General features: G+C 44.7%; 1 protein-coding gene across 2 annotated transcripts; it reads right to left on the reverse strand.

The window, feature by feature from the left end:
* Positions 1–294: 294 nt before the first annotated feature.
* LOC129862261 (proline-rich transmembrane protein 4-like) lies at positions 295–13,145 on the reverse strand. 2 transcript variants are annotated; one of them, XM_055933744.1, is made up of 3 exons: positions 12,795–13,145; positions 10,113–11,138; positions 295–5,577 (listed from the first exon to the last, which is right to left on the reverse strand). In XM_055933744.1, the coding sequence occupies exons 2-3, from the start codon at positions 11,008–11,010 to the stop codon at positions 3,413–3,415; spliced, it is 3,063 nt and encodes a 1,020-aa protein (XP_055789719.1). In that variant the 5' UTR covers positions 11,011–11,138; positions 12,795–13,145; the 3' UTR covers positions 295–3,412. The 2 variants fall into 2 exon arrangements, with proteins under 2 accessions (XP_055789719.1, XP_055789720.1); XM_055933745.1 differs by lacking the exon at positions 12,795–13,145 and adding an exon at positions 11,250–12,553.
* Positions 13,146–13,515: the final 370 nt, after the last annotated feature.

The following is a 13,515-nucleotide window of genomic DNA, read 5'->3' on the forward strand; positions in this document are numbered from 1 at the left end:
TCCACTTAATAATTCAACATTTCTGTTGATGCAGGATTATTTCCCTGCTGTAGCAAACTGGCTCAAATGAAGATTCTACATCTGTACCTGATGGCAGTGAGTGAAGAAATGTTGTTTATCCATCTTCCATTCCATAAATCTTCTTCCTGTAGAAGACCTGTGGCTAGTTTCTAACAGTAGACCACTATCAGTTGTTAGTCAACCACCAGCAACAACAGAACCACTCTGGCTGTTGTGTTAACTTTTGTGTGAAGTGAAACTTGGGTGTGGAAAGTTACACAAAAGCTGATCAGATGTTTTATTAGTGTTATTTATTTTGTTCTATCCTGGTGATCTCAATCTCTGGCTTTTAATTCACTCAAGCTGTACCATGCTGTTGCATAAACCAGAATAAAGAAGTTGACGAATCTACTGATCTCCTTATTTGGTGTATGTATGTTGTGTAAGCTTATCATGATCAATGAGCTGATTGACATTACATGACATCATTACATCAGTTGCTGCCCATAACGTCATCACTAACATTGTGACAGCGTCTTTTTTCCACACTAACAGAGGACAATTTGGTCTTTGTTATGCTTGCTCCCTCGCTCTATCCTTTTCTCCCTTTCTCCCTTTTTCTCTTTCTCCTTATTTCACCCCTTTCTCCTCACTCCATTTGTACTTCTTATTCCAAGCCTAAGCTGTTTAATAGCAACATAAACCACACTCAAGGCTTACACTACAGATTTACATCTGTAGTAGCTAGATGAACAGACATTGAATTCATTACTATTTCTATTTTTAACTATTGCTGCTGACTACTGAAAAAAACTCCAAACTATGTTGAATGTTCAACACCTACAGTACCAGTAAAAAGTTTGTACACACCAACTCAATCAAGGGTTTTTCTTTCATTGTAGAATAATAGTGAAGACATCAAAACTATGAAATAACTATGAACTAACCAAAAAAGTGTTAGCCACCCTTTTCCCCGATGACAGCTTTGCACACTCTTGGCATTCACTCAACAAGCTTCATGGGGTAGTAACCTGGAATGCATTTCAATTAACAGGTGTTCCTTGTTAAAAGTACATTTGTGGAATGTCTTTCCTTCTTAATGCGTTTGAGCCAATCAGTTGTGTTATGACAAGCTAGGGGTGGTATACAGAAGATAGCACTATTTGGTAAAAGACCAAGTCCATATGATGGCAAGAACAGCACAAATTATCAAAGAGAAACGACAGTCCATCATTACTTTAAGACATGAATCTGGTAAATTTCAAGAACTTTGAAAGTTTCTTCAAGTGCAGTCGCAAAAATCATCAAGCGCTATGACGAAACTGTCTCTCATGAGGACCGCCACAGGAAAGGAAGACCCAGAGTTACCTCTGCTGCGGAGGATAAGTTCGTTAGGTACCATCCTCAGAAATTCAGCCCAAATAAATTCTTCACAGAGGTCAAGTAACAGACACATCTCAACATCAACTGTTAAGAGGAGACTGTGTGAATCAGGCCTTCATGGTCAAATTGCTGCAAAGAAACCACTACTAAAGGACACCAATAAGAAGAAGAGACTTGTTTGGGCGAAGAAACACGAGCAATGGACATTTGACCAGTGGAAATCTGTCCTTTGGTCTGTTGAGTCCAAATTTGAGATTTTTGGTTCCAACCGCCTGTCTTTGTGAGACACAGAGTAGGTGAACGGATGATCTCTGCAGGTCTGGTTCCCACCGTGAGGCATGGAGGAGGAGATGTGATAGTCTGGGGGTGCTTAACTGGTGACAATGTCTGTGATTTATTTATAATTCAAGGCACACTTAACCAGCATGGGTACCACAGCATTCTGCAGCGATACGCCATCCCATCTGGTTTGCACTTAGTGAACTATCATTTGTTTTCCCAACAGGACAATGACCCAACACACATCTAGGCTGTGTAAGCGCTATTTGACCAAGACGGAGAGTGATGGAGTACTGCATTAGATGACCTGGCCTCCAAAATCACCCAACCTCAATCAGAGTGAGTTGGTTTGGGATGAGTTGGACGGCAGAGTGAAGGAAAAGCAGCTAACAAGTGCTCAGCATATGTGGGAACTCCTTCACGACTGTTGTAAAGAATATTCCAGGTGAAACTGGTTGGGATAATGCCAAGAGTGTGCAAAGCTGTCATCAAGATAAAGGGTGGCTACTTTGAAGAATCTAAAATATATTTTAATTTGTTTAATACATTTTTGGTTAATACATAATTCCATATGTGTTAATTCATAGTTTTGATGTCGTCAAAATAAAGAAAAACTCTTGAATGAGTAGGTGTGTCCAAACTTTTGACAGGTACTGTAAGTTCAACTGAAACAACTCCATGTGATACGGCCTGTAGCTCATGACAATGTATAGAGTTGAAGAATCCCTAAAGGTCTACAGTATTATCTATAGTGTATCTGTTCTATGTTCATACACTACAATTAATGACTTATGTTTTCAAACATCATAAACTTACTGTTTTGTTTATCATACCTTGTCTATGATACATGCCATACAGTATAAATGTTTTCCATGTACATTGTATTTACAAATAAAACATTTTACACAGCCTTTAATGATGTATGTACAGTATGACACATATACTCTTTGTAGAAAAAAGGTTTGAAGTCAGTGTGAATATCAGAGGATGAGCTGGTTTTCAGTTAGATTAGTTCCTATCTGAAAAACGTTAGATCTCTCAGATTGATTTGGTGTTGGTTCCATAGCTACATTTGGCACTTGGACACTCTAACACAACTCCTGGTTGATATTGCTGTTGTGACTTAAACAGATACGCTTGTGGTAGGGAACCAGTTATAAATGCTTTATAAGAACAAATGTTTTAATAAAAAAAACAGCTATAATGTACAGTATGACAGCATCTGCTACACTATGTTCACTCTCCCTCAGTAAGTGCCACTAAAGAATGAAGTGATCTTGCAAATTTCTATGGCTATCGTCAACACTACACTGACATTAGTGTTCTAATCTACTCTACATTGGTTGGTTCAGAAAGTTGTTTCATTTAGCACATATTGTAACTCTATAACTGTACACTTATAACTAATCAAACAGAACTGTATCTCTTTATTCACTTCTAATTAAGTCTAATTTCTGTCTATTTTCTACATGTAGAATCCCAGAAAACTGTAACTAATAGTAATGCCTCCAAACATGTCTGATGTAGCAGTGAAAAAGCTAACTGAGCTCAATGTTAACCACTTAAACACAAACGTTAGCTTATCAGTTAAGTACTTAGATCTCTCTAGAGGTCAATATATAATCTCTGTGCATTTTACATCATATCCTTATGTCCTTACATAACAGATAAATATATTGGTTTAGTTCGGCAGACTAACAGTGTCTTGTGGCGCATAGATGACTCAAGGTTCAAACCCAGTAGTATCTACCTACAGGTCAATAGTGTCACTGCACACGCTAAGAGCATCGATCTGTCGGCACACGTTGACGAACTCCGCTTGTACGGCCAGATCCCGTTCCAGCAACCTGCTTTCACTCAGGTCCTCTCTGCCCGCCAGCCGCCCCTCCCCCCGACTGTCCTGCGAGGCGGAGCTGAGGGTGCGGTAGCGTCTGTGGTGGGAGAGGTTGGGGAGCATCCTGGGCAGACTGCTCTGGGAGGGGAGCTGCCCTCTCGTGGAGTGGGGATGAGAATGCGCCCCTCCTGCCCCCGGGCTGGAGAACAGACCCTGGGAAGACCCCCTCAGGGATTCCTGGCACATGCAGCTGGAGTTACTACCTCTCCACCAGCGCTCAGGGGGAGAGATGGGATCGCCGTGGCCTGGGAGGATGCACCCTGGCTGGGGAGGCCGTGTAGGAGACATATCCACATCTCTACAGGAAGAGGTCCGGTAGAGGGAGCTGTCGGCTGAGCTGTGTCCAGGTTGTGAGGCACTCTGGCTGAGGTGGGAGCCAGGGGAGTTCAGGGAGAGGCTGGAGGATGCGTGGAGTAGCCTGGGATGACTGAAGAGACTGTGGGGGAACAGGGTTTCGCTGTACAGGGCCTGGTCTATGCTCCGGGACAGGTCAATTGGAGAGGGGGGGTGCAGGTACATTGTGGAGTCAGTGTCCAGAACTAGACTAGCCTGGGAAGAGCCCTGGGATGCAACCCCAGCTTGAGGCATCCATGGTGGGCTGGGAGGGTCAGGGAGGTGGAGGTGTCTTGAGGTTCTGGTCTGGCCAGGGTGGGTGTTAGGGTTAGGATGCAGGTTCAGTCCGTTTGAGGGGGGGTCCATTAGTGTATAAAGGGGGAACGCTTCGGACTGGCGCTTACTGATGACATCACACACCACCAGCTTCTCTTCCTGCCCCAGGGACCAGGGGTAGTGAGGGGGGAGGGCTGGGGAGGGGGGAATGGGGTGGCTAGGCCCTCCTGAGGGTGAGGCACAGGGCAGCTGCACCCAGGACCCCGGACGGGGGTTGCAGTTTGGTTTAGTCCAGGGGCAGGAGTAAGAGTTGGAGCAACAGAAGAGGAGGGGATGAGTGCCGATAATTGACAAGGACAGACACACCCCCACCTCACAGAGCCTGCAGCCCAGCTGGTAGCCCCACCAAGGCCAGGGCTGAAACCCCGCCCCAGCACTCACCCCTCCAAACCCCATTGCATGTAACATCCCATACAGCTGGAGCCCCCCACAGCTTAACAGGCACAGAGACCCTCCCACCCCAGCCCCTGCCGCCCTGCTCCACTCCCCAGCCTCAGCGAATGGGCAGCGGGACGGCCGCCCCACCAACACCGGGGAACCTGTTACCTCTCCCTCACCATCACTCAGCCGTTGGACATGCTTGGTGTCTTGTCGTACAAAGCAGTAGAAGAGGAGGAAGGAGCAGGGGAGGAGGAGGCAGAGGAGGATGAACACTCCCTGGGGGAGTAGGAGGAGGACAGGGAGGCTGGGGAAGACATGGAAGAGAGTTATGGAGCCCAGGGAGGCCCCAAAGTGCAACAGGGAGAGGGAGAACAAGAGACAGGGCCGGGGCAGAGCTGAGAGAGGGAGGGAAAGAGAGAGGGAGAAAGGGAGGGAGAGGTGCATGCGAGAGCGGAGGGAGAGGAGGAGGAAGGAGAGGGAGAAGGCAGAGGTGAGGCAGGGTAAGGGTAGCTCAGAAAGTAGGAGAGAGCCCAGAGCAGACAGGCGGTCCTGGTGACTATAAGCATCATACAGCAGAGTGAATGCTCTAGTGCCTCCAGTAGCCAGGAGGAACAGATGCAGCAGGGTGAAGTAGGGGCTTCCCGGGGGGCAGCGCAGGGGCAGGCCTAACAGGCAGAGTACAGATATCAGACCTAATGCAGCGAAAACAGATCCCAGACCGTAGATGTGGACCTCCCAGGCAAAGCCCCAGGTGGCCAGAGCTGAGTTCCAATCAGAATACAGAGGCACGAAGAGAGGAGGGGTTAGAGACAGAATGGGGCGCTGGGATTTATTTGAGATGATGTCATCAGGGTAAACAGGGCTCCAGGATTGATTTGTGTTGCAGGGTGTGGCCTTGGTCTCCAGGCTGCAGTCGAGGATAGGTGTCTCATTGGTGGCTGACTTAGGCCACACCTCCTCTGGAGACACACCTGTAAAACAGAAACAAAGATGGTTGAAACTGATGCCCAAATCAACTCCTTGCCCCTATCCCCAGATCTGAGGGCTTTCATAGGGTGAAACATCAGCGAGTGTGGTGTAATCTATTGCAAAAGTACATGCTTGTAACTGGGAATCTCTAACTGGGTCAGAGAGAGAGAGAGAGAGCCAGGGTAGAGAGAGCAAAGGAGGGAAAGAGAGACTGTGTGGGCAGATTAGGTAGTGTTGACCCCATTGCTTTTCTCATTTGTGAACTATTTATAGATCGCAGAAACTGGCACACTCACTAACATTACATAATTTATTACATACTATTGTAGGTGCACATACCCTTTCCATATGTCTGTCCCCTATGATTACATACCATCTGGATGATGTAGACGCTTCTATTCCCTATGTGCCTGCCTACTGCCTCTTCATAGAGAAATAAAGTAAATACAGTACAGGAATAGGAGCTCTGTGACAAGACCTCTGGTCCCTCCTCTTCACATGCATGTGTGTGTGTGTAACCGATGTGAAATGGCTAGCTAGTTAGCGGTAGTGCGCGCTAACAGCGTTTCAATCGGTGACGTCACTCGCTCTGAGACCTTGAAGTAGTTGTTCACTTTGCTCTGCAAGGGCCGCGGCTTTTGTGGGGCAATGGGTAACGATGCTTCGAGGGTGACTGTTGTCTGTGTGCAGAGGGTCCCTGGTTCGAGCCCAGAGAGGGACGGAAGGTGAAACTATTACATTGATGCTGTTCACCCGGATCACTGGTTGCTGCCGAAAAGGAGGAGGTCAAAAGGGAGGTGAGTGTAACCGATGTGAAATGGCTAGCTAGTTAGCAGTGGTGCGCGCTAATAGCGTTTCAATCGGTGACGTCACTCGCTCTGAGACCTTGAAGTAGTTGTTCACTTTGCTCTGCAAGAGCCACGGCTTTTGTGGCACGATGGGTAACGATGCTTCGAGCGTGGCTGTTGTCTATGTGTGCAGAGTGTGTCTGGTTCGAGCCCAGAGAGGGGCGAGGAGAGGGACGGAAGCTAAACTGCTACAGGGAAGTCATGTTGAGATTTAGGTCTCATTTACAAATGTGCCCTGTACAATACAACACAAATATACACCCTATACCCAACATACAGTTGAAGTCGTAAGTTTACATACACTTAAATACACTCATCAAAACTTGTTTTTTAACCACTCAACAAATTTCTTGTTAACAAACTATAGTTTTGGTTAGGTCGGTTAGGACATCTACTTTGTGCATGACACAAGTAATTTTTCCAACAATTGCTTACAGATTATTTCACTTATAATTCACTGTATCACAATTCCAGTGAGATAGAAGTTTACATACACAAAGTTGACTGTGTCTTTAAACAGCTTGGAAACTTCCAGAAAATTATGTCATGACTTTCGAAGCTTCTGATAGGCTAATTAGCAAAGTTTGAGTCAATTGGAGGTATACCTGTGGATGTATTTCAAAGCCTACCTTCAAACTCAGTGCCTCTTTGCTTAACATCATGGGAAAATCAAAAGAAATAAAGCAAGACCTCAAAAAAAATGTAGACCTCCACATTGACCTCCACAAGTCTGGTTCATCCTTGGGAGCAATTTCCAAACGCCTGAAGGTACCACGTTCATCTGTACAAACAATAGTATGCAAGTATAAACACCAGGGGACCACGCAGCCGTCATACCGCTCAGGAAGGAGACGCGTTCTATCTCCTAGAGATAAACATACTTTGGCGCGAAAAGTGCGAATCAATCCCAAAACAACAGCAAAGGACCTTGTGAAGATGCTGGAGGAAACAGGTACAAAGTATCTATATCCACAGTAAAACGAGTCTTATATCGACATAACCTGAAAGGCCGCTCAGCAAGGAAGAAACCACTGCTCCAAAACAACCATAAAAAAGCCAGAATACGGGTTGCAACTGCACATTAGGACAAAGATAGTACTTTCTGGAGAAATGTTCTCTGGTCTGATGAAACAAAAATAGAACTGTTTGGGCATAATGACCATCGTTATGTTTGGAGGGAAAAGGGGGAGGCTTGCAAGCCGACGATCACCATCCCAACCGTGAAGCACGGGGATGGCAGCATCATGTTGTGGGGGTGCTTTGCTGCAGGAGGGACTGGTGCACTTCACAAAATAGATGGCATCACGAGGAAGGAAAATGATGTGAATATATTGAAGCAACATCTCAAGACATCAGTCAGGAAGTTAAAGCTTGGTCGCAAATGGGTCTTCCAAATGGACAATGACCCCAAATCATACTTCCAAAGTTGTGGCAAAATGGCTTAAGGACAACAAAGTCAAGGTATTGGAGTGGCCATCACAAAGCCCTGACCTCAATCCTATAGAAAATTTGTGGGCAGAACTGAAAAACCGTGTGCGAGTAAGGAGGCCGACAAACCAGACTCAGTTTCACCAGCTCTGTCAGGAGGAATGGGCCAAAATTCCCCCAACTTATTGTGGGAAGCTTGTGGAAGGCTACCCAAAATGTTTGACCCAAGTTAAACAATTTAAAGGCAATGCTACCAAATGCTAGTTGAGTGCATGTAAACTTCTGACCCAATGGGAATGTGATGAAATAAATAAAAGCTGAAATAAATCTTTCTCTCTACTATTATTCTGACATTTTACATTGTTAAAATAAAGTGGTGATCCTAACTGACCTAAGACAGGAAATTTTTACTCTGATTAAATGTCAGGAATTGTGAAAAACTGAGTTTAAATGTATTTGGCTAAGTGCATGTAAACTTCCGACTTCAACTGTATATACATACGCACACACACACACACACACACACACATATATATATACACATACTACTGTTCAAAAGTTTGTGGTCACTTAAAATAACATCAAATTGATCAGAAATACAGTGTTGACATTGTTAATGTTGTATATGACTATTGTAGCTGGAAACAGCAGATTTTTTATGGGATATCTACATAGGTGTACAGACCATTATCAGCAACCATCACTCCTGTGTTCCAAAGGCACGTTGTGTTAGCTAATCCAAGTGTCACGCCCTGACCATAGTTTGCTTTGTATGTTTTATGTTTTGTTTGGTCAGAGTGTGATCTGAGTGGGCATTCTATGTTTATTGTCTGGTTTGTCTATTTCTATGTGTTTGGCCTGATATGGTTCTCAATCAGAGACAGGTGTTTTGCGTTGTCTCTGATTGGGAACCATATTTAGGTAGCCTGTTTTGTATTGTGGGTTATTGTCTATATGTAAGTTGCCTGTGTCTGCACTTGTCATTTTTAGCTTCACGTTCGTTTTGTATTAGTCTGTTTAGTGTTTCTCTTCGTTTATTAAATAGAAGTATGTATTCGTATCACGCTGCGCCTTGGTCCTCCTCTCTTCCACATTACGACGATCGTGACACCAAGTTTATCATTTTAAAAGGCTAATTGATCATTAGAAAACCCTTTTGCATTATGATAGCACAGCTAAAAACTGTTGTTCTGATTAAAGAAGCAATAAAACTGTCCTTCTTTAGACTAGTTGAGTATCTGATCTCATACAGCGCTGTGTACTACTCCCTTCTCAGAACAGCGCAAACTGGCTCTAACCAGAATAGAAAGAGGAGTGGGAGGCCCGGTGCACAACTGTGCAAGAGGACAAGTACATTAGAGTGTCTAGTTTGAGAAACAGACACCTCACAAGTCCTTAATTGGCAGCTTCAATAAATAGTACTCGCAAAACACCAGCCTCAACATCAACAGTGAAGAGGCAACTCCGGGATGTCCCACAACCACCAGTCCAGCTATGTTTTGCCATTCATCTCATTTACTGTCACATGGAATTCATTCACAGTCTCCCTCAGTTTAGCTGTTTAAGAAGACAGGACAGCAGGGGAGGGAGATAGTGTGTCTGTGGCAGAGGAGAGAGAGGGAGTGGTAGAGATGAATGGGAGATGAAGGGGGGATTGAGAGAGGGGAGAAGAGAACGGGGATTGAAGGAGTGGGAGATGAGGAGGCGTTGAGTAAACTGCCCTGTGAATATAAAACAACCGTGTTTGCTGGCAGAATACATACCACACACACACACACACACACACACACACACACACACACACACACACACACACACACACACACACACACACACACACACACACACACACACACACACACACACACACACACACACACACACACACACACACACACACACACACACACACTGTGGCACAGAGAAGACACAGGGCAGGCAAGTCCCATCGCTTTCCAACACACACTTCAACAGAAAACATACTACCACTACCATGTACTGCTACAGAGGTGTGTACACATTTCCTGACGTCAGAGGTAGCATGTCATGAAGAGAAAATATATAAGGGGATACTCGTCACACTTCCACAGTAAATCAGTTAATTCACCACCAGTGTTGTACAAAATAGAAAAATAGAAAAATAGGACAATTATTTCTGATCAATATCCTATTCTTTCTTACTAACATCCTGAGGGTATTGTAAAAGCGGACATATAACTATTAGACGGGAATGGGGGTTGGATTTGAGAAGTTCGTCTTACCTGTGTTTGTTCCTGTATCTGTGAGGTTTTCTGTGTAGTCCTCCAATTCTGAGAAGTCTCCAGTCTCCATCACGATATCTCCTTCCATCATGTCTCTTTGTGGGGTGGCTGGTTGGTCCAGAGATAGCAACCCTTTGTCTGTGGCCAAGGCTATGGGTTGGTCTTGGTTCGGGTCAGTAGTGGAGCCTAGCTGTGCTGTCACTGGGGTTGGTAAAGTAGGCCTAGTGAGTGGATTAAAGCCTGGGGTCTCTGTATAGTCAGAGCGAAAGAGAAGGATGGGTGTTGGTCTACCAATACTATCTCCATTCTGTGGGAGTGACAGATATATCAGAGGAGTCTGTCCATCCTGTGAAGTTATTAGTGGGTATCCAGCCTTCTCCCTGGTGTTGCTCTCTTTCAGCTTGTTTTCAGGATCTCCATCCTGGATCCAGTCTGGTAGTCCATTCCTAAATAAGGTCCCAATTGGAGGTTTGATTTCCATCCATGCAGTGACACTGTCTGCCTCTGTGAATCTGAATGTCTCTGGCCCTGTTTGTCTGGGGACAGTTTTAGGTGACTGCTCAGGGCTTTCCAGCAAATCATGGTATTCACCGATAGTTCCTTGAAACTCGTCTGTGTAGTCCTGTTTCTCAGTTTCCTCAGGTTCCAGTATGGAGCCCCTCAGCCCTGGAAACCAACCCAGAGAGTCGGCCATTCTGGCTCCAGCGTTGAGGCCTACCAGAGCCCAGGAGGCCCCTAAAGGGCTGTGTGAAACCTGTACATCTGTCTGTGTGTCTGTGTGTGGGTGAGGTGGTGCCTCTGTGGCCAGGGGGAAGGCATGCAGATGGAGGAGAGGAGTGAGGGAGAGGAAAAGGAGGAGCAGGAAGAGGAGGAGAGAGATACACATCACAACAGCCATAATGGAGACCCTATAGTATAATCTTCTCTGTGAAGTCACATGATGCAGGTAAACATCGCTGTCCAATCACATGATTCCCAGCGAACTCCTCTTTCACCTCGACCCCACACACCTTAGTATCAGCTCACCTGCAGAACACAGACAACACACACCTCAAAGTCAGCATACAAAAAACTGGAGTCATATCCCTCGCCTCCTCCACTAGAAAAAAACATACCCTTCAATGTATGCACGCTTACCCCGTTAGATTATTCCATGCCTCTCTCTGCCAATGCTCTCAGGAAGTAGCACAGCAGTCACCATATATATTCCTACATACCCAGCTAGCACATTTGGTTCCTTGGAAATTGTGGGAACCTACGTCTTTGGTTTCCCACTGGTTCTGGGAACGAAGTCATACGTTTCCTGACCGGTAAAGCAGAAAGTTTTTTAAACATGTTCTGGGAACGTTAATTTTTAGGTTGCCGGGAGGTTCTGAGAACATTTTACTATGGATTTCTGAAAGTTTTCCTGGGAGGTTTTGTTAATGTTCTGAGAACAGACATTAGAGGTTATTTTGAGTTTTTTTTGTATAACTTCCATAAAACATTCATGGATTTTTCAATAGCACTGCTAGCTTAGGTTAACGTTTTGAACTCCAGGTACAGATCGGACACATGGAAATTCATTTGCTTAGGCGTTAACAATTTGTGGCACAGCATCAGTGAGATTTGAACCTATGATCTTCTGTTCTCTATCCATGGAATTAGTCCACTGCACCACCAGGATGGATCTAGTATTTTTTTAACTCATACTAAGCTGTTCATTTTGGTCTATTCAAACAGACCCCATTTCAAAGGAAACAAGCACTCATTAAAATCAGGTGTGGACAATTAGTGGGCTCGACCAACACATCTGAACACACTTAACAAGATATAGGATAGAGAGAGTTTTGTTGATGCAGAGGACGGAATGTATAGGATTTTCAATATAATAATTAAAAAGTTATTTGAACATTACTAATGTTTTCGTGTCGTTTTTATGGAATGTTTTCTTAATATTCTGAGAACATGACATTAAATAGAACCACAAGAAAACCTGAAGAACATTGTTTCTCAACGTTGTTACATTTTTTGGGGAACATTACTTAAAATAGAACCATGAGGAAATCTGTTGGAAACGTTTTGCTGAAGTATTGAAATTCCAATAGGAGAACGTTGTTTCTTCACATTCTCTGAACTAATTGAGAAAATTCTCAATGTCAAACCAGTAGGCGAACAATCCTAGAACATGACAAAAAAATATATTAAATGTAACCATGTTTGAAATGTTCTGTTAAAGTAACGAAATACCAAGAAAATTACGTTATTTTGTCACGTTCCTTAAATGTCCTGAGAAATGTTCCAAAGCCAAGCAACTATCCTGCACCATTCCCAGAACATTGTGGGAAGGTTGTATGAAAAATATCCATAGGTCAACCCCGCCTTCACCGAGTGCTAAGAAATATATGCTGTGTGCTAGCTGGGCACACAGCAACACCAACAATTTCGATCTCTTCCTCTCGATCACTGTCTCTCTTCTTTAACCCTTCACAACTCCCCAAACCCTACCTCAATCTATATCTTCTGGATACACACACACACACACACACACACACACACACACACACACACACACACACACACACACACACACACACACACACACACACACACACACACACACACACACACACACACACACACACACACACACACACACACACACACACACACACACACACACACACAGCCTGTAGTACTCACTGTGCTGCGTCCCTCTGCTCTCCATCAGACAGACAGGAGAGGGAGAGGACAGGTCCCAGCTCAGCCAGACAACATCCCCCTCTGTCCCACACCACGCTCCTGCTGCTTCCGTTGCTGCTGTAAAGATCCCTCCGTCTGTCTGTGTGTGTGTGTTAGACTGAGTTACAGGTTCACTCTGCTCACTCCTCTTCTCAGTATCACTCACACACTCAGTATGCTCCTTCTATCCCGCCCTCCCTCGTTCAAGGGGGTGTGTGTGTCTCTCTCTCTATGATGTGTGTCAGGAATGCATGGTTCCCGTGGATACACCTCACTGGGCAAATAATTCATCAGTGCGGTCTGGTCGTATTATGGGATGGGAGCCAGTGGGGGACAAAAAGGGTTGGCGCACACACACACACTGCAGATAAATATGCCTGTAAGAACGAATTGTTAACAGGAGGGTGGTATTGTGCATAGAATTAACTATCAGATCAATACAGTGTAATGGATGTACTTTGCAGCTGGAGTTGAAACCAACCCTTTCTGTCATGATTAACATAAAAGCAATAGTCAGTGTGAGAGTGGATCCAGTACATCACAAATTATAGAACAAACATCACAAGGAATTTGGAACTTCTTTGTGAGCTAAGAATGCACAACTTGTGATTTTGCATTGTAATGGTGTTAGTTTGGCATCTTCCTTCTGTTATCACACCATCTCTCTCTCTCATGTCTTATA

Source organism: Salvelinus fontinalis, chromosome 9 (assembly GCF_029448725.1).
Source record: "Salvelinus fontinalis isolate EN_2023a chromosome 9, ASM2944872v1, whole genome shotgun sequence".
NCBI lineage: Eukaryota > Metazoa > Chordata > Actinopteri > Salmoniformes > Salmonidae > Salvelinus > Salvelinus fontinalis.